Genomic DNA, 24,285 nt, shown 5'->3' with positions numbered 1-24,285 from the left:
ATTTCTTTTTTTTTTTACTCTCAACTGAACTCAATATTCACCGCTAACACCTTTACTTCCAGAAGAGCAAAAATGTGCACGCCTATAGATTGCTGTTGTCAATTGCAGCAAAGAGTGTGAACTCGATGGCCTATCATTGTGTTCTCGCTCCGCTTGTGTCCTGAAATGGCCCCAAACAGTCTAACCGCATTTTGCCTTGTAGCACCCAGGGGAACATAAGGATCGCATATGCCTTTGGCAGGAGTCCGCACCCAAATTCCTCAGCTATGTGCTCACAAACGTCCTCTCTGCCCCCCTCTTCCTCTCCCTCCTACTTTGCTCTGACACCATAACTTTGGCCCACATTGCTGTTCACTGTAAAGAAATGCAAACACTACTTCTTTCCCATTGACAAGGGGGAAGAAGGGGGGGAGGTGCATAGAGAGTGCCACTTTCAGCGTTGCAGATACATGCACAAGTGGCTATTCTGACTGTAATTTCACCAACTGTACGTTCGTGCTTGTTAACATTTTAAAGTGAGACAAAGACTTGTGCAGGGGAACCGTTCCGATCTGCGAGTTCTCCTTTCTTCTTATGGGGCTTGTCCCCAGTAGCTTGTCTAGTTAAAGGTTATCTTTTACACTCAACTCAAAGTCAAAGAGACTGGGGCCGGGGAGACTGTGCAGTTTGCTGTGTAAGGGTGACTGGGTTCACTGGTAGGGGGTGCATTGTGTGGAATGTGGTTGTAAGGAAAAGCCAGGAGGAATCATTGTAGGGAAGCACTGAGACGCCAGAGCTGGGAGGGCGGCACATAAGGAGATCATTTTTTGTCTTTATGAAACAAGCCCCTTTGCGCAACTTGATCCTTCTGTTTGAGGGTTATGTATGTATCAATGCCTACTTTACTGTCAATTCCAGCAAAGAAACGGTGTGAAAGACAGTAACTAGATTTTCTCTTTACACACTTTGATTGTCAAGCAAGTGGTTGTTTCTTGACAATGTACTGTATACAGTTTTTGGCTTTTTCGCTTTATAGTTTTAATAAATATCTAATATTACACAAGGCCTACATCAAAACCATGATACACTTTGCGCATAACCCTGTGCAACTTGAATCAACGTCTGCAGGTCTTGTAACACTACATTCCACTCTACACTTCAACCTGAAAACTTGGCTCATTAGTTGGGATGGAAACGTGACCTGAGGGCAGACAACCTCAGACAATCATCTCCTGCAAAGCCATTCTCCAGTTTAGATATTGCAATATTTACTGCTAAAGACGGGATATGCCAGTGAATCAGTGACTGACTGCTCCCCCAGGAATCAGCAGTAATAGTAGTAGTATTGGTGAATAATGTTATGATGCCCAAAGCTTTGTTAGTAGCCGTCTATTTTAAAAAAGGGCAGTAGACATACCTTGCTTACCGGATAAATTTGCCCAGTGTTGTTTCTGTCAACCAAGTGCTTCAAGACTGTGACAAAATAATTTAAGCTCAATATCCCGCTTACCACCTTTCTGCTTCCTCTCCCAGCCTTCTTCCACACATAGTGAAGGATGTTTTTTATGTTCCTACCAAACCAAAACGTCTGCATGCAATGTCTTTGTTTAGGTTGAATGACACATCTGACACAACTCTAACACAGAGGAACATTTATTCAGGTCTTAATACATTAATATTGAACAAGTTACATATTTGTATTGATTGCAAATCACACAGCAAAATTCCAATTTATTCCTGTATATAAATTCAATGTAACAGATTTTCATTTTAAAATATGTAATGGGAACTCTTCCTCTTGTTGTGAGGAGCACTTAATCATAACATGTAAGTAAAAGTGCAATATCTCTCTATTCATAAAATTACAAAAATTGGTCCCCAAACTGCATTCTGAGCAGGAATTCTCTGACAGACTAAATATTGTGTTTTCCATTTAAAAAATTCAATATGTCTTAACATTTTTTTCAGCAATTTGCTTTTTGATGCTATTTTCTAAAAACTGTAGCTAAATACAAGAAATACAACATTGTCAGTTAACAAAAGCTTAGCATATTAATCACTGCATCTATTCTCTAAATAAACTTCATCTTTATCCCATATAACTATCTGGAACATATAGTTTTGACAAGAACAACACCATAATATCTCACAGCGCTATGTTACAATAAAATATCTCTGTCATAAGTTCAATGAAAAGGAAAATAGCAACATAAAATTAAGGAATACAATGCATAGATTCAATCATTTAAAAATGTAGAGATATAATTTACTTAGTACAGCTCGTTTACTTTTAGAGTGAATCCTGTTTGACTGGCTGTATGGATTCTTTACAGTTTATCCTGACTTAAGTGACCGGCACAAATATATTTTATTCTGAACATATCACATGAAAAAAAAACGCTAATTGTATCGCTTTGACTTCAAAGGCAAATTTGGCTAAAGTACACTATGGCATATTTGGGTAAGAAAGGGAAACACCCGGCACCAAAGCCAAACAGCAGCTTATTTAACGGCCTTTTGAAATGTCAAGAATTCCTTTTTACTCTAGTAAAACCTGCCCAACTTCCTGGACTTAGTAGCAAAATGACATGTGGTGTCAGACCATGTGACATTACTGATCTGGAGTATGCACGTTTTTGTTCCCCCCCCCCACCAAACACCCAAACTATTTAAAGAGCATTCCCCCCCTCGGTTTGAGGGAAAGTTGCTAGCAGAACGACTTAAGTAAAAGCTTGCATACTCAGAGCCCTTTATAACACATGATCAGACCCACACTGATATATGTGGTTTCTGGGTAAACAATGCAATAAACATTAAGGTAGAATAAGCCGATTACTTTTGTTATCTCTAAACGGGTCTTTCAGCCACAGAAACAGTCGACTTTGTTAGAAGTACTCGCGTTCATAGACACCCTTCTCACAGAGGTGACCACTATTTGTGAGTCTGTATAATAAGTCACTGACAGGCCGTCAAGCTCATTGTTAGTACAGCAACAGGTGGGAAAAGCGAGACAGAGAATGCAGATATACATGCTAGATAAAATACTTAACACTTAGTGGCGCTTTTCAGGGGCAAATTGAAATAGACTTGATTGAGAAGATGATTGGAATCTATTCATTCAGACGTAAAACTTGTGTTATTGAACATTGGACTTGAAGATGGGTAGAGGTAGAAGGGGCAGAGTGAATGTGGAGCAAAAAAGATGATTCTACCGACAGCATCAGACGATCCTTTTTGGACAAAAAGTTTTCATAGTCAAGTAGTCACACTAACGGTTTGAGACAGAAAAAAAAAAAAAGTTCTGAAACCATACAGTGGACAGGCTTCTTAAATACTCAGCCTCGATGTGAAAATAACAGCAGCACAGAATATCTTTTATCCACCGACGTGTGACCTCTTAATATTCACATAGCTGCGAAACGTTCAGGAAAACCAAACAATAAAGATCTACAGTCACTCGTATCTTCTTGACCTCTAAAAAAAAAAGAAGGGATGCAGGGAACTTCAAATCAAGTATTCACTGTACTTTTCTTCATGACAGCTGGATTTGAGTATCTACTGGACCGTAGACATTTACAATATAAAACCCTTCAAGCCTGCAGTCGAGATGTCCTTTGTTAGGCACAATAAATAGGCCCCTGTGGTATTAAGGTTCAGAGTGACAAATTACTCAGAACAGTTCTGATGTCTGAGTGCAGGTTGTGCACTAGAATAAATCTATTTTAACCATAAATAATTTAGGTCTCAAATATATATACTAAATCCAGTAAACATCTACTACATTATTTTAGAATACATTCTTAATGTATGTACAAGAAATCAGAACACGTGTTACCATTTTACGGCCCGAGCTCCTAAAGCACGGATCTGTCCACTTGACGTATGTTTCAAAGAATCGGATCCAGTTTACAACGCGGGCTCACCTCTGCTGCATCGACCTTTGCTTCCGCTCTGTAAACACTATGTACAGTCTTAGAAAATACACTAAGAGGCCTGATTTTACAACCTGTATGATGGCGCTATGTACATTCAGGCAACAACAAAGTGAGTAACCATGTAACATGATCCGAGGATCCCTTGAGAAGTCTCTCACTTTACATAATGTCAGTTGACAAACCCATGAGCCAGATTACCTTCATCATTCTTCCGTAGTGGTAATCAATTATCACCACACTGTACATACAAACATGTTGATTGTGATCACACGGTAAACATCACGGTATGACAGATTGTGCTGCTGCTGCTGATGCGGTTGGCAGTGTCACTTGCAGAAGTAAACCAGAGGTGTGATTCCGTTTTGGCTCTTAGTTAAGGCAAATTGTTTGGCACTTAGTTTGTACAAATGATTTGATATTTCGAAGATAATTCAAATGTTTTCTCCACCAGTTCCAAGGGTTCTAATGGAGACGCGTCCTCAGCTTATCACGACCAGCCTCAGTCTGCTGACGTGATCCGAAAAGGTGTTTTTGACGGTGGATGGTACGTGGACTGCAGCTGAAGTTGGCTCGAGGATCCAAAGACGCACCTTTTTGTCTCACATGAGTTGCGATTGTGTTTTTTGTTGTTGTTCTTTTTTACCAAACAGCAACAGCAGTACAGCTTCTACCCCGACACCCAGCTGTGCGTAGTGCTCTTCACTCCGTGGGAAAAACCTTGCTGGGTCATCATTGGCTCAAAGTTGAAGTCCAGGGAGTCCCCGTCCATCAGAGTGTCGTGGAGGACCGTCTCCATGTCGAACTCAAACTTCTCGATGGACATGTCGTCCAAGTCGCTGGGCAGCTTCTCCGGGTGCAACGGCTGCGGCAGGCCCGGCCGGCCGTATCCGTTGGTACTGAGGGGGCAGAAGCCACCGGGCATGCCTCCTGCGCTAAGGTGGCTGGAGAGGCCGTACGGCATCTGCATAGGGCCTTTGACTGCGGGCAAACGCGCGGGGCCCCCGTTGTGGCCCCCGTTGTGGCTCAGCGACATGAGCAAGCGTCCGTTCATGGCCGGGGACGTGACCGGGGCTTGGCCGTGAGCGCTGCGGCCGTGAGTGTGCGCCAGGACGTGCGGATGAGCGCTCCCGCCACCCATGAGTTTGGCCGCGTGCTGACCGCTGCTGTACGGCGGCAGCATGCAGCCCCCGCCGGACTGAGACACCACCGTGTCCACCGACGGCATAAGCTCGCCGTGCTGGTCTGTGTCTGACGTCAGCAGCTCCTTCAGAAGACCCGCGGGGCAGCTGTACTGGCCCATGGCGGGCCCGAAGCTGGGCTTGCTCTCTGGCAGTGTCTGCAGCGGCATGGACGACAGCGTGCTCATCCCCGCTTGGCCGTACACACACTTGAGGTACTCCTGCTGAGGCTGCGGGGCCATACTCGGAGAGCTGTAAGCGGGGTACCCGGGGCTCGGCTGCATCATAGGAGACGGAGAGGACTGGGAGGAGCCGGGGGTCGTCGCACGTCCCCCGACCTGAGGGTTGTTGGGCGACAGCAAGTTCAGGTTGTCCAAAAGGTTCTCCATGATATTCTCGGAACCGTGTCGCAGGGAGCCTGTCATCTCCGTGAGGCTGGGCAGGGTGGCTGTCATCTTCGCCCCGGGAGCCCCCGGGTAGCCCATATGCACGTCGCCCTCCCCGAGATCGTCTTCGGGCATGAAGGGCGAGAGACGGCCGCTCAGGGTGCTGGCGTTGGAGCTGGTCCGAGGCCTGAAGCTGTTCCATGCATCGAAGTCATCGTTGCTGTGGGAGTTGGGGCTGCCAGGCCACTTGGAGTAGGAACCCGGGCTGTCTGCGCCTCCGTCAGGGCCGCCTTGCAGGGACAGCTGTGGGGAGACAAGGAGATTCACAGTGTGCTGTATGTGCCAGAACCAGTCAGTGCAGCATGTGTTTTAGGAAGATACCGTTGGCAATACAGGAAGGTTTGATTTAAAAAAAATATATACAGTACTACAGTAGAATAAGTATTCTTGTTAAATACCGCTTTGATAAAATCTCTTGTCAGCAATGTTTAAAGACATAACTCTACTATGCTAATAACACCAACTGTAATTTAGCCATCCAGACCAAGAACAATTAGAATATTACCAAAATCACATATGATGTCTGTTCTTTTTCATTATACCGTACGAGGAAAATGCAGTTAAAACTCCTCTAGCTATGATATTTTGTGTTTACCTTTTTCTTAGCCGCTCTGCCTCTGCTCTTGGTGAACTTGCTGTTGTTGTCCATGGAGGCCGCCCTGCGTCGCGGGGACTTCCCGCTCTTGCCGCCCTCCGGATTAAGCATCCACCAGGAACTCTTCCCCGTGCCCTCGTTTTGCACGCGGATGAAGCGGCTGTGCAGCGACAGGTTGTGCCTGATGGAGTTCTGGGGGAGGAGTATAAAGAGGGAGGCTGGGTGAGAGGCAGACAAACCCCCAAAGTAGACAACAGATTTGTGCTTGCCCTTTTCCGGAAACCACTCAATTCCGCTGTAGCGTACAAGTGCAAATCCATCCGTACACGGTGGTTGTTTTTTAAAAACACACCTGTCGACAGCTGGCTTTACAGAAGAGAAAGGAAAGCTTTTTAAGGTCACTCAACAATCTACTACCGTGTGCAAAGACACACAATGTGCACATACAAAACACACACTCCTCCCCCTCCACCCTCACACACACACACACACACAGTAGACGTTAATAATAATTTTATCCATGAGCAGTTCAGCCTGACCAGAACAAGGATTAATCTACAACACTCTCATCTGCACACCACAGTGTGCATCAGGGCCTTTATTTCCTTCACAAAAAACAGACGGCATAATGGTATAATGTTTTAAAACAACATTATACCAACTTCTGACTTTGTGTTTTGTCCGAACCAGCACGGAATCGAATGGAGGAAACCGGCACATTAACGTTGCTTAGTGACACCCACAGTGGAAAAACTCATTTTTGTGCAGGAAGCTACTGAAGCAGCATTAAAACACTGCAAACAAGAGCCAGAATATTGGGCAAACGTCTGCTAAGCTAACCACACAAACTCCATTTCTGTTCCACTTTATTGGAACCACTGCTGTACTGGGACACTTCATTTGTTTTTGGTCCGGTTAGGATTTTTAAACGCCTAGTCTGTCCAAAAGGTTACTGAAGTGACCGTTTAACCCTCAGAGGATCATTTACGCTCTTTGGCCCCCGTATCGTTTTGTGTCCGGGCGCACAACATGAAGTAATAAGCCTTGGCCAGACATTACTGTGCCTACGTAAAGCTTGTTGTTTTGGAAGAAAGGCTGGAACTCCCGACACACAGACACTCACGAAGAGCTTAGCGTGCATGGCGGCTAACGTCATCGAGCCTGTTCCTGCTGTGAGTCAGCGCTTCACATCTGGTTCACAGTCTGCCCTCTGCTCTGCCTTCATCTCTGCCCTGCCTCATCTCTACCGTCCCACTCCAACCATCCAAGGGACACATTTGAGAAGATAAATTGAGAGAACAAGATCCTGTTATGGGTCCACGCTGCATTTCTCATAAGTCAATTGCCATCTTGATAAAAAACCTTTTTCAGTTGTCAATCACTCTTACAAAGTGATTGATCTTGACGCCATCATCAGGACATCATCAGTGTTATTCTCTCAAACTTTGGAAAGCTCCCTCCTGAGCCCTCGAAGACATTGTACAACTGTTTGACAATGAAACCAGAGACAGGAAAACTCCTCGTGACACGTAAACTGACCTCCATGAGTAAAAAAAGTCTTCCAACAGAATTGTTGTTCAATTGTTTTGACTAATCTGCCGTGTCAAATGCTATTATCTTCCATTCCAGCCACCTCACTCTCTATGCTTTTCCTGTCTCTCCTCCCGGCTGGGCACATGGGGGCTCGCGTGAACACCGGCCCGTCACAAATGAACCCGACTGCCTCAGCCAATCAGTCTCCAGCTGGTTTGCCCGAACCTGAGCGACGTGAGCGCCTTTCCCTCATTGGCAATGAGCAAATGCTCTTCTGCCGTCACCTCGCCGTGCACATCGCCGACAAAATGTAAAGAGTCAATTCTGCTCATGAGCCACTCCTTTCGTCCTGTTGAAGCCTTACGTCTTCCCGATGACGGGAAGGGGAAAGTGACGGCTAAACTCTCCCTCCTTTGGAGCCAGTGTTTTTTTCCTTTTTGGCCGATCTCAAAGTCAATAGCGTGAGAGTTTTGATGAGAACATTGTAAAACCAGTTCAAAAGTCTTGATGTACACGTGAGGGGTCATAAACTCCTCTGATGGGAAATACCAGAACTCGGCAGGACTTGGTGTGCCGTGTGGGGAATGTGGCTGAGGGTGTTTGGTGGGGCCAATGGAAAAGGCTCGTCTCTCAGTGTGTGTGTGTGTGTGTGTGTGTGTGCGTGTGTGCGGTCTTGTGAGGGAGAGCTCATAGTTTTAGTGCACTGGCAGTACGACAAACAGCAGCGTGGATGGTTTTGATTCTGTTGCTCCCCTCAATGCAGTCTGTTATTGTGGTTTGAAATAGTGATTTGGGAAGAACACTCGCACATGAACACGCAGTCATGTTACAGTCAATGACGCAAACGCACGACTGGACGAATGCATGAAAAGGTTTTTGTGGTTTTTTTTTTTTTTGCAAATTGAAAGTGTGCTTCTTCGGGATTTGGGGACTGTATGTGACACTGATTTATCTGGGGAATACACAGGAATCTTAACATTCCAGCTAATCACCGTGTGCAAAGTTCAATCTTAATCAGAGCCAACTTGTTAGTATCTCTTAGGAAACAGTAACGGCAGGATTCCCAGCCAGGCAGCCATCACAATCAACATTCCTCGGCAAGGTTACAAAACTTTTCACAGAACTGAACTCCGATTACCGTTGCAGGAGGAAGGACCTATCTTGTGTTGTATAAAAAATAAAGAATAACACCCTCCCATCTCGTAAGTACTTGTGTTTCTTCCCACCTGTCTTGGAACAGAAATAAAACGGCAAGCAGCTTGCCAAAGGACAAAAATATATAATGTCGCTGGCAATTATTGTACAGTAACGGGAATAGAAACGCTTATTGTTGCACTGAGGAATGTAATCATTTGGAAACCGGCAGCAACTTGACGTTATCTCTGAAGGCTAGTTGGTGTAGCCAGAGATAATAAGCTATAAACTAAAATAATCCGCCCCAGCCCACCGCAAGGAGCACCACCTCTGTTCTCTGAGTCAACACAGCGGCGCTGGCAAAACACGAGGAAGTGACCACATGAAAGAGCACCGTGACAGGAAACGGAGCTGACTTCCTGTCTCACAGGAAGCGCGGCGGTCATGAGGCGGAGAAAAAGCCATGGAATGTGAAGCCACAGCGCCGTGAGCAGAGTGGACGGCACACATTTAACTCGCCCACCCCACCCCCGCCCCCCCCCCCCCTCTTGCCCCCAACCAACATGGCAATAGAGTTCATGTTTCGAAGCGGGCATAATCCCTGATGTCACACTATATGAAAAGTAATGTTCCCTTCGTCGTGTGACTGCTGGAACTGAATTACATGAGTAGATGCGTCATGACTCTACCGTTGGCTGCAGTAAAGACGTCTGGGTTGTGTGTGTGTGTGTGTGTGTGTGTGTGTGTTTTGAGGGGAGGCTATTTGAGAAACAGAGAAAGAAGGGTTGTGTGTGACAGAGTGAGCATGCATCTGTAAAGAACACACTGTGCTGGTTTGAACTCCCGCACTGGCAGCGGCACTGAAAGGCCACAGTGTTCAGTGCATCGCCCTCTCCTTGTCTCCTTCTCTTTACTCCTTGACTCCTTTTCCTTGTTTTAATCTTCTCTCCTTCCTGCCTTGTTTGTTAACATTTTTATTCCTACCTCATCTCCTCCGTTAAATTACCTCCTTTGTCCTCTCGTCTCCTTTCATTATCTTTTTTTCTTCTTTCATCCCAAACCTTATCACGTTTCCCTCTTTGTCCTCTCTTCTCCCTCTTCCGATTCTCTTCTTCCCGCCTTCTCTCCTTTGGTTTTTCCCTTTCTCCTCCACTCCTCCCCTGTGCTCTCTTACTTCTCCTGCAGACAGAAGCAAAGCACCTGCAATGACCTGGAAGCCGCCGGAACACTGTCCGAGGTGCTGACGCTCTCGGAGCTGCTCAAATGTCAACTCGCTTCATAAAGAAAAAAAAAAAATCCCCAGCGAAAAGGAACACAGCCCACTCGCAGGGCTGCTTTGAATAAAGAAGCCACAAGTGAAACCTCAGCTGCAAAGCCCATACAGCTACAGCTTTAAAGCTTCTGCAGCAGTGCAACTTCCTCACTGACTTGAAGCGAGCAGTAGATTGCACGCCAGCCAGTTCAACTGAGAAGTTTCACATACATATGTGCCAGAGATATGGAACCGATGAAAGTGAAATAAGAATGCGGTTTCCCTGCACTATTTCTCGTGAACTCATTAGAGAGACGGGGCCGTCCTGAACGAGCCGTTTCAAGCAAAGTAGGTGGGTGCCTGCACCGTAACTAGCTATTTTCTGTGGAACGTCTGCGGATATGAAGAGGGCAACCTACAGGGTGTGTAGTGCACCACTTGTAACCGCCAAAATTAAGTGGCCCCAAATCTGCAGCTTGGTCATGTCTGGGGCCCTTTTTTTGCTGAGTCCGGCGGAGTTTGCGCGATGTGGTTCGGGAGAGAAAACACGTCAACCCGTTATTAGCGCCGCACCAGCTCAGCAGCCTTCCCGCTTATCAGCAGTCTGCGGCTGCGCGCAGAGTTCCAGGTGAGCCGCGGAGGCGACAGGTGACGGGGGAGGGGGGGGGGAGCGCCACTCAGCGCGTGGAATCACACACAGTCATCGGGGGGAGCCACTAGCGGCAGGTTTTGGCCTTTAGTTATCTGTCATCCATTGCAACTGATTCCCACAGGTCATGAAATCAGGTGCGCTGAAGGTGGTGCATCGCGGTGAGCTGGGTGGTGGCTGATGAGAGGGAAAACCCCTGCAGCCGGGGGAAAAGAGCAAAACAAACATGAGCGAGAACTAATTGCTATTTTTCTAGCGTCACTTGGTCTTGGCTAAGGATACTAGATAATATTTTGGACAGCTTTCAAGACCAAATGGCCTAAAACTGCGTTGAATCATCCATAATGGGTTGTGGGGTGAATTTCTTTCTGGTTATTTAACGGGGTGGGGGATTTATGTCAGTTTTCAATAAAGACAGGATCAAATGACTTGATTTACAAGTGTCTGCAACTAACTTTCCCCTTATTTTGCTGAGTCACGGAGTATTCAGTCACTGTGCGAATACTTTGTTTGAGCTGGTGCAGCTTTACAGCCATTAACAACAGCCAATTTATTGTTTTTTTATTGAAAATAAAAAGGAGACTATTACGGTCTTGATAAGTCTCATGTTGATCTTCACACATTACTAGACAAATACAAGGAATCTGGCTGTCTCTTTCTCTAACACACATTACCACATTCACAAGGCGATCTGAATAGACCTCGATGACTTCATGTGTTTGCAGTTTGATAAGTTATCGTCCGCTCCAATACTGAACCGACCAGAGATAAACACTGACCTATTTACTGAAGTCAATACATCAATAATCATAAAAGGCAGTGGAAATAAAAAAAAGCAGAGCACCGGAAATGTAAAGCGCCGGGGTCTTTTTAAAAACTGATTTGCACCCTCGGCTTCGTTGAAACAGTCGGTAGAAAAGGAACTGGACTGCTGTCATTAACGTTGCGTAGCGATGGAGCGACACAACGCGGGGCCTCAGGTTCGACTGGTGGGGAACGGATAAATGTGTCACTGTTCACACAGTGGTATAAAAATAAGTCTGTTCGGCCACAGCTTCTGTTTTTAAAAGCAGTGGCGCAGTAAAAATGGAAACTGACCCTAGGACATGGTTCGAACCAGAAATAGATCTCCTCCGTGCTCACCCTCCATCCCGCCCCCTTTCCAGCATTCTGTTCCACCCGTGTCCCTTTCACGTGCTCCCCTGGGACATCGTGCACGTACGCAGCTGATCTCGCACTGCAGGTTGCGGCAAAAAGGGTTCCTTCTCGCCCACTGACGTCAACATCCAATTATTCAATTTGGCAAAGAGGGGCAAGAGCGGAGGCCCGGACACAGAGCGCTCAGTGCGAATCTCCTTAAATTCACTTTAGGCTTCTACGAGCCAAACCAGCAGGCTATGACTTCCAAGAAAGTACCTTTAACCTACGGTTACACAACCTTAAAGTAGCACAGATGGAAAAGCAGGAAACACGCAGTCATGCAGAAGCAAATCTGTCTGCAAATGTATTTACTGACAGTGTTTTGGCAGGATCTCTTTTTCACAATCCTCCGCAAGAATCTGGAGTGGAACCGAGGGCCCTCCCCACAAACACACACACACACACACACACACACACACACACACTCACACACAATAAGCTAAACTTGGAAGCTTGAACTGGTGATGATTAAGTTTCAGATGGATCGGTCTCACATTTGTAGACAAATGATAAATAGCCAGTGAGTGGTTCTGTGCACAAGGTGAGAAGCAGCAAGGCAACTGGCACGCCGGGCTCTTTCACCGCCGCGTGATAGTGTGACACGAGTGGCGTGGTGAGAAGGGCTATTAGCAAACTTCCTGCTGCATTGTATCCGCACAGGAAGAGCTGGCTAGTCCTGATACTGATCCCATTGATGCCTCGGGTTTCTATGCAAAACGCTGCAGAATGAGACCCTGGATAGTGCGATGCAGGCGACCGGCTGAAGCACAACAGCGGGTTCAAGAGCCAGTACTTCCTAATCAAAACTGTGCAGTCTGACTGAGCAAAACAAGAGGAAAGAGGAAAGAGGGGGGGGGGGGGGGGGTGCGCCTTGCCCAGGTAGCGCTTTTCCAGCAGGATTACAATAGCGGATAAAGCTCTTGCTGTACATCTTAGAAACACTTCCCCACTTATGAGCCCAAACAAACAGAACCCGGTGTGAGAATAATGAATTATCTGCCAGTTCCTCTGGCTTTTCCGAGATTTGGACAGAGAAAACACGGCCATTTAGAAAAGGAGACGAAGAGGGCAACGAACAATCCTACGGAAATAAAGATCTAAGAGATTGATCCAGCAGACAATGCTATCGAACTCATGGTTGCTAAATTCCAAGTTTAGCAGGAATCAATTTCTATTTTAGTCAACCGAAATATTTGCATGTGGCGTCTGCATTTGACTGTGAACTTGATTGTCCCCAATCTTCCCACACAGCTCGGTGATAATTACACAGCATCAATTATCAACCGTTACCCTGTTGACATTTTTTGTTACAAGGCAAAAAGTCTAAATTGACTGATAAAATGAGTTGTTGAAAGCGTTGTTTTACCCCTGTGCCGTCGCCTCTGCTGCTTTTAGTGCATACACTTTAAATGACCGTTTCAGATGTGTACACACGTGAGTGTGTTTCAAACGCTTGTACTTCACTTCAGAAAACGGTAATTCAAAGCTGTATGAAAAACAATGTATTCAGGAAGTTGTATTGATTAAACAAACTATGTCAACAGCAAGGTCCAGAAAGAAGAAAGTCACTGGTTAAATCCTTCAGGTTACATTTGATATCATCTCCAGACCGCTCATAAGCTGTTTATAATAACTGATGCCCCGTGATACTTTTTGGAAAATATTGCGTGAACAGGAACTGCTGTTTACATGCAGAGCTCTCCGTCGCGCTCGCTGATTTCCTGACTCGAGATTTAAGCAGCACACAGCTCGTGTGTGCGGACAGGGACCGGGTTGTGCTGGCCAAGCGGGCCATGCTGAAATATGCGCGTGTGCTGCTCTGTGCGACACAATGTGAGCCTGTGAATGCACAGAGCTGTGTCTGTGGAGCGGGGAGATTTTTTCGCCTCAGATCAGCAGAGCAGGCTGGGCCGGGCCGCTGCCTGCTACACCTGGATAAAGATGCAGTGTATGGGGCCACTGCTGGGGGGCCGGCACCCATAGGCTCGACCCCACCGCAGGAGCGAGGGAGGGTTATATTTATAAGCCCGTTACCCCCTTTTTAACCTGGCAAACACGGGGAAATCCCCCAGCTGTTTTAATGGTTGCACGTTGATTCCAACAATAAATGTTGAGCCTCTTTGTGTTGTTTTATTACTCCGTAGTAGCTGAAGTCAATACGTGCACTTGGAAACCAACAATATTACATTATTAAATGAGTAAAAGCGGTGAAACAGACACCCACTCCGTTTTAATATGGATGGTTTCATAAAACACCCCTCCTGCCGGGCAGCAGAAATGTCCCCAAATTCAAACAAACACTTCACTTTTAAGTTACTTTAAAAGGTGTTAATGGGGGCACATTGTTTAAACCACAAACAAATCTTTAAAATTATATTTCTTTCTTCCTCTTTAGGTTTATTTCCTTTCCCTTTAACTCTCCTAATGTCCATGATGCTGCATGTTGGGCTGCAAGGCATTTACCTGTTAAACTAGCAGGACTCATGCTGTGCTACAAATAATTCTTTTGAGAAAAAAAAGAAGTTTATTGTTTGTTCTCCCGGCTCATTATGAAAAGGAAGTAGCAGTGAAAAATATAGATATTTATATTTATATATAAATAAATATGCAGTACAGTACATATAAATAAAGAGTTTCTTAACTGAATGAGACAACTTGATTTGAACTTTTTTCACGGTCCATCTTAAATAAAACGATCTTTGAGTTTTTGCATTGCACAACACAGCTTTCGTGACATAAACATATAACTCTGTTTAACGCATTTGCAATTTTTGGGGGATATTATCAACCAGGGCTATTTGGCCTTGGTGCTATCACACCAGCAGCATTTGACGACAAACACTCAACTTATGAATGACACATGAATGAGCTGTCCTGATGAGAAGTCCTCAGCACTCATAAAAAAATGAACATGAAAAATGTTTTTATTGTTCGAATTTAGAACTAGAGATGTATTAAATGCTTTCCAACATTCAAAATCCTGCGTTTAGAATATTGTTTTTATCTTTACTGTTCGCTGTGAGATCACATCTTTGTGAAGGACAGGTTGAGGGTGACACTGAACGAGGGCACGGAGACCCGGACCTGTTATCCCCGTCAAAAGGACCATTATCAAGCCAGCACCAGTAAAGGTCAGGGTGGGAGCTTAATGAGCAAACCAAAGCCTCACTCACACCGCACCAAATCTACTTACTGATATCACTACTACTAAGAATGGAAAAAAAAAACGGAAACACTGGAAGAGAAGGAAGTGACAGAATCTGGCGTCACGCTCATGTTTCCTCTACAGTGCTCATGACATGACCGCCCTGGTACTGTATAGGTTGCCCTTGTTTCATAGCACCCACTTCCTGTCAGCCATGGACTGAAATTTGCATCTCTCAAGGTTAGAAGAGGAGGTGGAGGAAAAGAGAAATGGAAATGTACGATATAATTTGCGCAATTGCGGTTACACGTTTGGTACAGAAGACTATTTTATCCCACAGAAATTGACATTGTCTTTAGAAACAACGGGAATAACGATGCATTATTCTTAACGCATTGGCAAAACCCGATGAAAATTCACTTTTCCTGTCAAAAAGAGATGAAATGATTCCTTGAGAGAAAAAAGGAGTCCCGTGTGGTACGTCTAATAATCAGCCTGACTGAATCAGCACCACGTGCATACGCAGATACTCTCAGGACAAATACAGTCATCAGTCTGACAAGATAATTCTAATGCTGACAGGATAAGGACATCCCACCATTGCTTGGGAAATACTTTAATGAACTTTAATGAAGTTCCTGCGAAACGAAACCCAACTTCTGGTAACCTGTCCTCCCCCCCCCGTCAGGCGTTTCTTTTATAAGCGCTACGTCATGCGAGAGCCTCGCTGCACAACACAGACAATAGAGCCGCACTGCCGTCACACTTGTGCAAACCTAAAAGTGAACACTCCTCAGGGCGGTTACAATTTGACCTTGACAACGACGATTATTCACTGTGACAACGGCAGCGGGTAACCTGCTGTCTGACGCCCACGTCACGACGGCACTTCTGATCGAAGTGAGCAGTTGGATCGCCAGTCGGCTTCAGGGCTCCTGTGAGCGTTCATGTATGTGAACGCAATCTCACGTGCCTGAATGCATGTGAGATTGTGTGATAATGCCAGGCCAGCCTGACAGGCACCGTGCTTAATCGCCTTAGGGAATTGCACAACAATGTGGGTCTGGGTAATGCCTGTGGTTTGGGGCCCTCGGCAGTGAGCGGTCCCGTAAAAAAAAAAAAAAAAAAGCGTCGCTCTCCTCGCGCCCGAGCCTGCAGAGAGACTGATAGGACGCCACATGTTTCATGGGCAAAAGGAGCGTTGAGGGCTTTCCCTTCTCGTCTAAATGGTGAAATTAGCCAAAATCCACAGTTCCTCTTCCGGCACTGTAAAACACCGCTGAGGTCTTCCAGGCTAAACCCACAGGAGAATTTTCCAAATGCCCCGAACCGATGAGAAGTTGTGGTGACAGCCTCATTCCGTTAAACAAACTGCCACGATGTGACCAAACCCTCGGGCCAAAACAGAGAGTCGCGTGCTCTCGCCCTGCTACTACCGAACGCGCGGCTGGGAAAAACAAAACAATCTGACTCACCCTAAAAGACTGTTGACTTGACCGCGCCGCTGGGCTTTTTTTTAACTTGAGAGTGAAGCAGCATGCGTGGGCACCTTTTCCTGTGTGCTGTTGAGTGAGGCGCTGCGCTCGGCTGCAGTCTTTTTGTACGTTGCTTACATCGTCTGTGACGTTACCTGACTACAGGCCCACCGGAGGATCTGTCCTTTGGTCCACAGCCAGAAAAAGAACTGACAAAACAACACGCTGGCAGGGTTACTGCGGGTTTGAGTGATGCCCGTGTCTGAGGTGGGTGGAAACACCGTGCACACGCGATTTATTTGAATTCACTGAATAAAAGGGGCACTTTGCAGGGATTTTCCACGGCTGTTACCAATGAGATGGCAGTAAGATTAAAGTAACTAGCTTTAGCACTGAGGCGCTACCCTTACTCTGAAAATCTCAACTGTTACTCCTCAGCTCACAAACAAAACATTCAATTTGAAATAATAATGGTATTTACAAAATAAGTCCTTCAACTCAAAGACGCATTCATACTCAAGAGCTGTATAGTGTATCTGAATGTGTCCTTGCTGGCTCAGATTGATGCAGCCAGAGAGCTCTTGCTGCAGGAAATCTGGATCTGGAACATCAATAAGCATTATCAAACCCCTGCACATGTGGCCGTTGTGTTGTGTTGAGCAAACAGAATCGGAATTATTCCTCATTCAAAGCAAAACGTCTTTGCATCTGAGAGGAGAAGATTGTTTGCACTCGGTCTGGCGAACCGATGAGTGACCCAACTTACTCTGAACTTGTGAAGCCTCTTGAACTCAGACAGGCTGCCAGACAAACAGACATAATCCCCTGTGTGCGGTAAGTGTTTCTCACAGCTTCTGGCATTGCCAAGTGGCTTCCTCCTATGGCATTCTGGAACCAAGCCGCTGTGGAAACACTGATGCAAATTCGTAGCCAGAGAACAGCTGGATCCACCAACAAACACACGCAGACATAAACACTATTTAATATCCCTTTTCACCTCTTTCTTCATTTCAATCCGTTGGGTTTCAAGTCATTAACATCCTAAAGTGTTTTTCTTGGGAGAAGAACTGAGAGACTAAAGGGCGTCCGTAAGCCTGGTGTGGGTTGGGACAGTTAAAGGAAGGACAACATGCGGTTGTGAAATAATCTGCAGTTCCAAAATGTTGCCTAATCCAACCGGGGTGGGATAGACACAGTTACATCACTTGGAACACGATCGTATTCTTCACTAATCGTTTCCACACTACGCCGAGCCAAAGGCACCTAACACAGGTGGACCTACTCGTGTTCAACCAGTGTTTCTGAATTAGGATAACACTTTTAGAATGGAATTCTTTAAATGCACGCGCTCACTGGTTCTTCTTGAATGTGAGACATGCATTGGTAAGATTTATCCATTTGCCAGCTGTGGATATTTGCCAAATGAAAGCACAAACTGATACAAAGAGAAGGAAAGTCAAAATTTAAAAAAAGGTATATAAAAGCCTGTCCAGGAATGCTCCGTGTATCGGCCTGTCTGTCTGTCTGTCTGTCTGCCATCGTGTCTGTGCATCCGCCAGCTGCAGGGCTTTAATTAAGAGGCCCAGGTTACGTGCACACACATACACACAGGATACAAGCGTCCCACATATCTCTAACACAGTGGCTCACAGTTCCGCTGACTAACCAGTGGCACCAGACTTTGGCCTGCGGCTCCCAGATTCCAGTAAACGTCTTGTTATGCAACTCCTAACAAGTGTCACCCAGTCTGAACTTAAAGCGTTGTGGGTCTCTGCCGTCTCCCTCTCTTACTTCTCTCCTTCTCTTCTCTCTGAAGTCCAAGCGGCTTGCTTCTTCAGGATTTGACCCATTGGGGTGTGCGGGAGGAGGGGGGGGGGGGCAGTAACCCTTCACAATATTAAGTGTGCCCTGCTTTTGTGCAGAGGCTCGGCGGAGCAGGCAGGAAATGGGGAGGAGGGTGAGGAGAGGTGCTCCAGCTCTTTGCCTGAGAAACACAGCTGCCCCTCATGTCTTGGGGCAATGCCAAGGTTGGACTCCTCGACTGCCTCAGGGGGGGTGAGAGGTGTGTGTGTGTAAGTGTGCGTTGAACCAGTAGAAACAGGAGCGCTGCTGTTCTATCCAGCTCTCTGTCCTGCTAGTACACTTTTGGACCCAGAGCAACACGCAGTCTGTGGCGGGTGATAAAGTACAACCGGCTCTGTGCTTTCTCCCATTTCTTGAGCATTTGGGCATGAGCTGTCAGGAGGTCGAAATGAAAGCCAATGAAACTAAACATAGTGATAAAATGATCAATGAATTTGATTCAGTTAGATTAAACGTGTTGACCTTCAATGATGATGTTTGCAGTAAGTCGTGGCTCTCTAATATCTACAGTAAGACAACAAAAACCGTTGTTTACATTGCAGGTGATGATCAACAGCGGATAAAGAAACCAAATCCAACCTCTCCTGAATATTAATAACCAGTAGCCTCACTGGGATCCATGCATTGTAAAGTCAAATCGCCCCCCCCCCCCCCCCCCCCCCCCCCTCGGCGATGCCAGTGTTTACCTTTAGACCAAGTGGCTCTGGAGTCGATGGGGGCATTTTGGTGGTAATGACCCCGGAGGCACCCGTACGCTCTGCTCGTACCTGCGTGTTTGTCCGCGCCGGCGCAGTTCCTTTGCAGATCCGTGGGAGTGTTTACCAGCGTAGGTTGAGGAATTTCGGGTCAAGAGAGCGCCGGGTACAGAGAAAACCTATGACCGAATTGATCTCGATATTGACTTCAAAGAGCATCCAAGTCACGCAGTTCCACTGGCGCAAGCCAAATATTTACCCTGTGGTGATGTGTACACGGCGGCAAAATACAAGAAAATGACTGACTGATCAACACACATTTCATGGAGTGAAATTAGAATTAAAAAATGTGAACGAGGCTTTATTAAAAACGAATATGTCGCTCTGCAGAGAGGTTTGGTGATGCATCGCTTGTGCCATCTGTTCTTCTTCCTGTTGGATGGCATCATGAGCCCGGCCCGGTGTCCAGTCCACTTACGCAGCCTCTCCGAGCTGGTCCCACCTGGCACAACTGTCCCCAGAACTCACACTCTCGCAGACGGCCCGAGGAGTGCGGAGGCTGCCATGACTCAGCTCAGACACGACCGACCGACTGCGGAGGATCAGCAGCGTGGAGAAACAAGCTCGGCCCTCGAACAATTGCAGAGCAGACAGCCTTAATCACAGATTAATGAAGAACTTCAGCCTGTTCCCTTTGCGAGAGCCCCATCTGCTCAGAGAGATCGCTCACACAGACAGGCGGACCGTAAATGATTTTCAAATCGACGTTTGCGGGTGTTTTTGGGGGGCGGAGTGAGACCAAGCGGTTGGGTTGTGTCGGCGGGATCATCGTCCTGCAGCACCAAAGAAGCCACCAGAAACTTCCCTTTACACTCAATATTTCCACTAACAACAAAACATGTGTGGTTCTCATTCGACTTCTTTTACTCCCTCAGGGAGGTTCACAGGGTTGACATCAACGCTTGTACGATCATTGTTTTGAGTGCTTTTGTTTTGATATTTACACTTTGTAAAAGCATCTGTCTTGTGAACATATTTCCATGCTTCAGTCGGCTATTTGCGGTCAAATGATTAATGAATCTAACTGTTTGGGATTTCATACTAACACCCGCGGGCCTTTGGAGAGGAAACAACACACAAAAAAATATTTAAAAACACAGGAGAGGCCACAAAAGTACCATTTGATATTGTCACCTTCCCCAGCTCCTCTCAGGCCGCGGCTCATAAGTAAACTCGCTCTGAAAGGACAATGTGTGATAGCGCCCCCCCCTCGCCCCCCCGTGTGGAGCCGAGGGGAGCGCCCTGAATAACTCCCCTCGCAGCGGTGAATGGCACTTTGCTTTCCCACAGCATTACTCAGTCTACACCCCCAAGCGGTGAGCCCGGGCCGCGCCCCCCCCCCGTCCCGCCCCCCCCCCCCCCATCCCGCGAGCCGCCATTCGCACAATAACTGTTAAATGGAGCGTGCAGCAGCTCTGAGAGACTTCTGTTTATTTAGGTACAATAATGAGTCTTTCTCACCGTAACTCTGCTGCATGCTTTGCAAAATGTAAATGATCTACTGTTGGTTGTAATGATGCTGGACTCCCGTGTAACAACAGCTACTAACGACTAGACGATTTATTCAGAATCCATGTTCCAGCTCCTGCAAACTCAGTGATAAAGTATCCACTGGTCCTGCGTGGATGTTTTCCACACACGACTGAACCGCTCTTTATTTTGGATTAAGTTTGTCTTTGCCCTTTTCAAGCAAAACGGTGAGCGGGTTTCGGCAAGTGACACGGTATTGGTGAAAGGGGACAAAAAGGGGACACACAAACACAGTAGGACAGATGCTGCACTTTTCAAAGTGCCAATGTGATGAATAGGTGCAGGTAAATGTTGCTTTTTCTCCTTGCACAATATCATTTTCAAAGTACTTGCTTTACATGCTTGTGCATGTTGCACCGCACTGAAGAGGGTTTTTTTTCCCCACCCCCGTATAATTTGATTGACTGGACTGCATTTGACAGCCCAACACGAGTTTTGTGGCTTTTTAAACACTGCGGTTAAAAGGATGAATATGTAACAAAGCGTTGCTTTTTTTTGTTACATACAAAATCAGTATATGGCAAAATAAGTAAGTAGTGACTGAATGTTTTTATTGTGGTTCAATCGACATTATAATGATGAGCACGTGACTCAAACAACATGGGAGCCTGCCGTGCCAAACCAGACAATCAGTGGGAGGCGCCTGTCACATCACAAACTTGAAGTCCTCTCTTGTGTAATGTTTTGGACGACTTCCAGGACAATCCTTCTGGCATTCCCCCTACGACATCAACGTCCAAACACAGCGTCACTCAAGGCACGCACTCGAATATGGGTATAAAATAAATAAATAAAAGCACTGTTTTGATTTTGCCTTAAAATGTACCACGAGTTTTAAAATATCAGCAGAGCGAGGAGAGCTGTCTCAGACACGCCAGGCTACAAATCAACAGCACTTCTGAAAAGCACGTTGAGGGACAATAAGACAGAGAGACAGAGCGAAAAAAAAAACCCTGTGTGTCAGCAGACTCATATAAAGCACATATCTGCAGGAAAGAAGTCAGATGACTGTCGAAGGTCATGGTAGCAAATTGGACAGTTTACTGAATTGCCATGAACTGGATGGATCACAATGGGGGGGGGTGTGGGGGGGGGCTAAGGTTTCACAAGACTGGGAGCAAATTCTAAACAACTAAAATATTGATGCACGCACTTTTGTCAATGGAGAAAATGTCTTGTGTGTGTGTGGAAGGTGTGTGTGTGTGTGGGGGGGGGGGGGGCATCGTGTCCGTGACAGCCATAGATGATGGAGATAAACAATAAATAAATTGGATCAAAGTCAACATACTATTAAACTCTGCAGGACAAGCAAGGACAGTGCTGTGAGCACAGGGGACAGAAGACACAGAATAACGCTCGATCGGTCCCCGCGCGAACCGCAAAGCCACAAGTGGAAAACTTCAACGGGCTGCAGCCATTGAACAGCCACACACACACACACACGCGCGCGCGCGCGCGCACACACAAACACGCACACCCTGTTTGTCGTGGGTAGAAGAAGTTCACAAACGTTAACGAGAAAAAAACAAAAAACAAACGTACCTTCCAGCCCGCCGAGCTGTTGCTGTCACCTTTGTCCTTGAAATACGGCACGCTCTTCACCATCCAGTCGTAGATCTGAGACAGCGTGAGTCGGTTCTCGGGAGAGCTCTCGATCGCTTTGGTTATGAGGTCTGCATATGACATATTCCCCCACGCGTTCCGCCGGGAGGAGCTGCTCTTCCGCTGGGCAGCGGCGGCCGCTGCGGCCGCGGCCGTCGGGGAGGACGATCCCGCCGGGGAGGAGAGCAGAGACACCTGCTGCTGCTGATGATGCGGGAGTTGCGCGTTTGGGTTTTGCTGCTGCTGCTGCTGCTGCTGCTGCTGCTGCTGAGGGTGATGGTGGTGATGCTGCTGCTGCTGCTGCTGGAGTTGCTGCTGCTGCTGCGGAGGTCGCCGGTGGACGCAGTCCTCCCGACACTGGAAGTCGGCGCACAGGATCGCGGGCTTTTGCTCCGCGAAGTCCTCGCTCTCCTCCAGCAGGCTCAGGTTGTTGATGAAGTCGTTGCCGGCGGGCTCCTGCTTCACGGAGGGCACCGGCGAGGACGTGTTGGAGTCGCCCGGGTTGACGAACTCCGGTCGGGGCAAAGGCCAAGTGCACGACCGGGGCCGCGACAGGGGCTCGAAATCCGGGTCGATTTCCACCAGGTGTGGCTGCTGGGCCGCTTCCGCCATTGGTCGAGAGGTGACGGAGCCGAGTGTTAAAATGTCATGTAAAGTGTGACGAACCTGTCGCGCCGCTCAGAAAGTCCTAAACTTCGGCCTGTGAAATGTGCGAAACGAAGTCCGGAGGAAGTGCTGCGTGCTCCGCGCGGGCGCAAAGTCTGGGCTGAAAGTCACATTCACATCCCAAGCCGGTAAGAAAGCGACAACAAAAACGGTTTATAAGAATAACAACAACAAAAAAGTATACTTTAAAAAAAAAAGATCCTTTTCCCGCGGAGAGCAAACGTTGTGTGTGTGTGTCCAAAGTGTGTTGGTCCGCTGCTTTGTTTTTGTTGTGCCGTAGTAGCGGTGGTGCGCGCGCGCTGCTGCCCGTTGACTCTCTGTGTCGTTCAGCATGTGAGGATTTACTGGAAGTATCGTTTGTCAGCCGTGACCCCGCCCACAGTTTGATCGACAGCGGAAGGCCGCCAATGAGAGGCCTCGAACGCGTTGCGTAAAACAGAATCGTCCTTGTTTTCATTCTTTCGTCTAGTCAACATCTAATCTGGGCACCAAAAAAGAATTTAAAAAAAAAGTTTACCCCCCGCCCCATCCCAAATCCCAAACCCTATTTACCCAGAGAGTGATTATATTCGTGCAACCAACATTCCTCAGTAACAAGTGGTGTTAAAAAGAAGTGTTTAAAGAACCTATAATCAAATATCAAAGAGGGATATTGCACATATACGATAGGCTGCTTATCACAGCATACTGAAAACACTCATACCAACTCTGTCCAGCCTACTAGAAACACAGAAATGTGTTTTAAAAAGTTATAAAAAATACTTTGATAGAGATACACAAGAGAAGAGTGACACCCCCTTCGTAAAATAAGGATTCAACCAAACAGTTTCAGTCTTTCGGATGGTGTAATGCTCCTCGGTGGTTTGTTGGACTAGAAGCTGTTTGGATGCACTGCGCCCACTGTGGACTCTATCGACATCTCGTGGCAATTATGAGGTATACCAATCAGACGCTGCGGGTATATAAATCTCTTCTGCTTTTAGTTTGTCAGCCTGACAAAAATTCAGCGAAAGACACGTTTGCTCTTTTTGATCCCCTTTTTTGTTCCATTGATCCATTGACTTAAAGTACTTTCAGTGATCGAATGAAATATTAAATTGTTGCTCCGTATGGCTGAATGTACTTAGTCATTACCACATGTCCCACAATCTGCAACATCTATTTGCACCATCAGGAGATGCACTAAACAACATGGCCTCAGAGTGTATGGAACAGGTCTAATATGGGAAAATCACAATTTAGATGAACGCTATTAACATTGGCATTATACGATGACTGAACTGTTAACTGCTGACCTGTCAGAAATGAAGCATCCCTTAACAAACACAACTCACCCCAAGGGGACATG

General features: G+C 46.6%; 1 protein-coding gene across 1 annotated transcript; it reads right to left on the bottom strand.

The window, feature by feature from the left end:
* Window positions 1-1,616: 1,616 nt before the first annotated feature.
* Window positions 1,617-23,272, bottom strand: foxo1a (forkhead box O1 a). Its single transcript, XM_040184798.2, has 3 exons — window positions 22,212-23,272; window positions 6,134-6,325; window positions 1,617-5,781 (listed from the first exon to the last, which is right to left on the bottom strand). The coding sequence occupies exons 1-3, from the start codon at window positions 22,881-22,883 to the stop codon at window positions 4,582-4,584; spliced, it is 2,064 nt and encodes a 687-aa protein (XP_040040732.2). The 5' UTR covers window positions 22,884-23,272; the 3' UTR covers window positions 1,617-4,581.
* Between the last annotated feature and the right edge of the window lie 1,013 nt (window positions 23,273-24,285).

The sequence above is a fragment of the Gasterosteus aculeatus genome, chromosome 1 (assembly GCF_964276395.1).
Source record: "Gasterosteus aculeatus chromosome 1, fGasAcu3.hap1.1, whole genome shotgun sequence".
In the NCBI taxonomy this organism is placed as follows: Eukaryota; Metazoa; Chordata; class Actinopteri; order Perciformes; family Gasterosteidae; genus Gasterosteus; species Gasterosteus aculeatus.
Note: the sequence above shows the minus strand (reverse complement) of the source record. Positions and strands in the feature narration are given on the sequence as shown.

Coding starts and splice junctions, on each gene's coding strand:
- foxo1a (XM_040184798.2), bottom strand. CDS start 22,883: ATGGCGGAAGCGGCCCAGCAGCCACACCTGGTGGAAATCGACCCGGAT. Junction 6,326..22,211: donor ACAGCTCGGCGGGCTGGAAG/GTACGTTTGTTT, acceptor CTCCTCCCCCAG/AACTCCATCAGGCACAACCT. Junction 5,782..6,133: donor GCAGAGCGGCTAAGAAAAAG/GTAAACACAAAA, acceptor GTCTCCCCACAG/CTGTCCCTGCAAGGCGGCCC.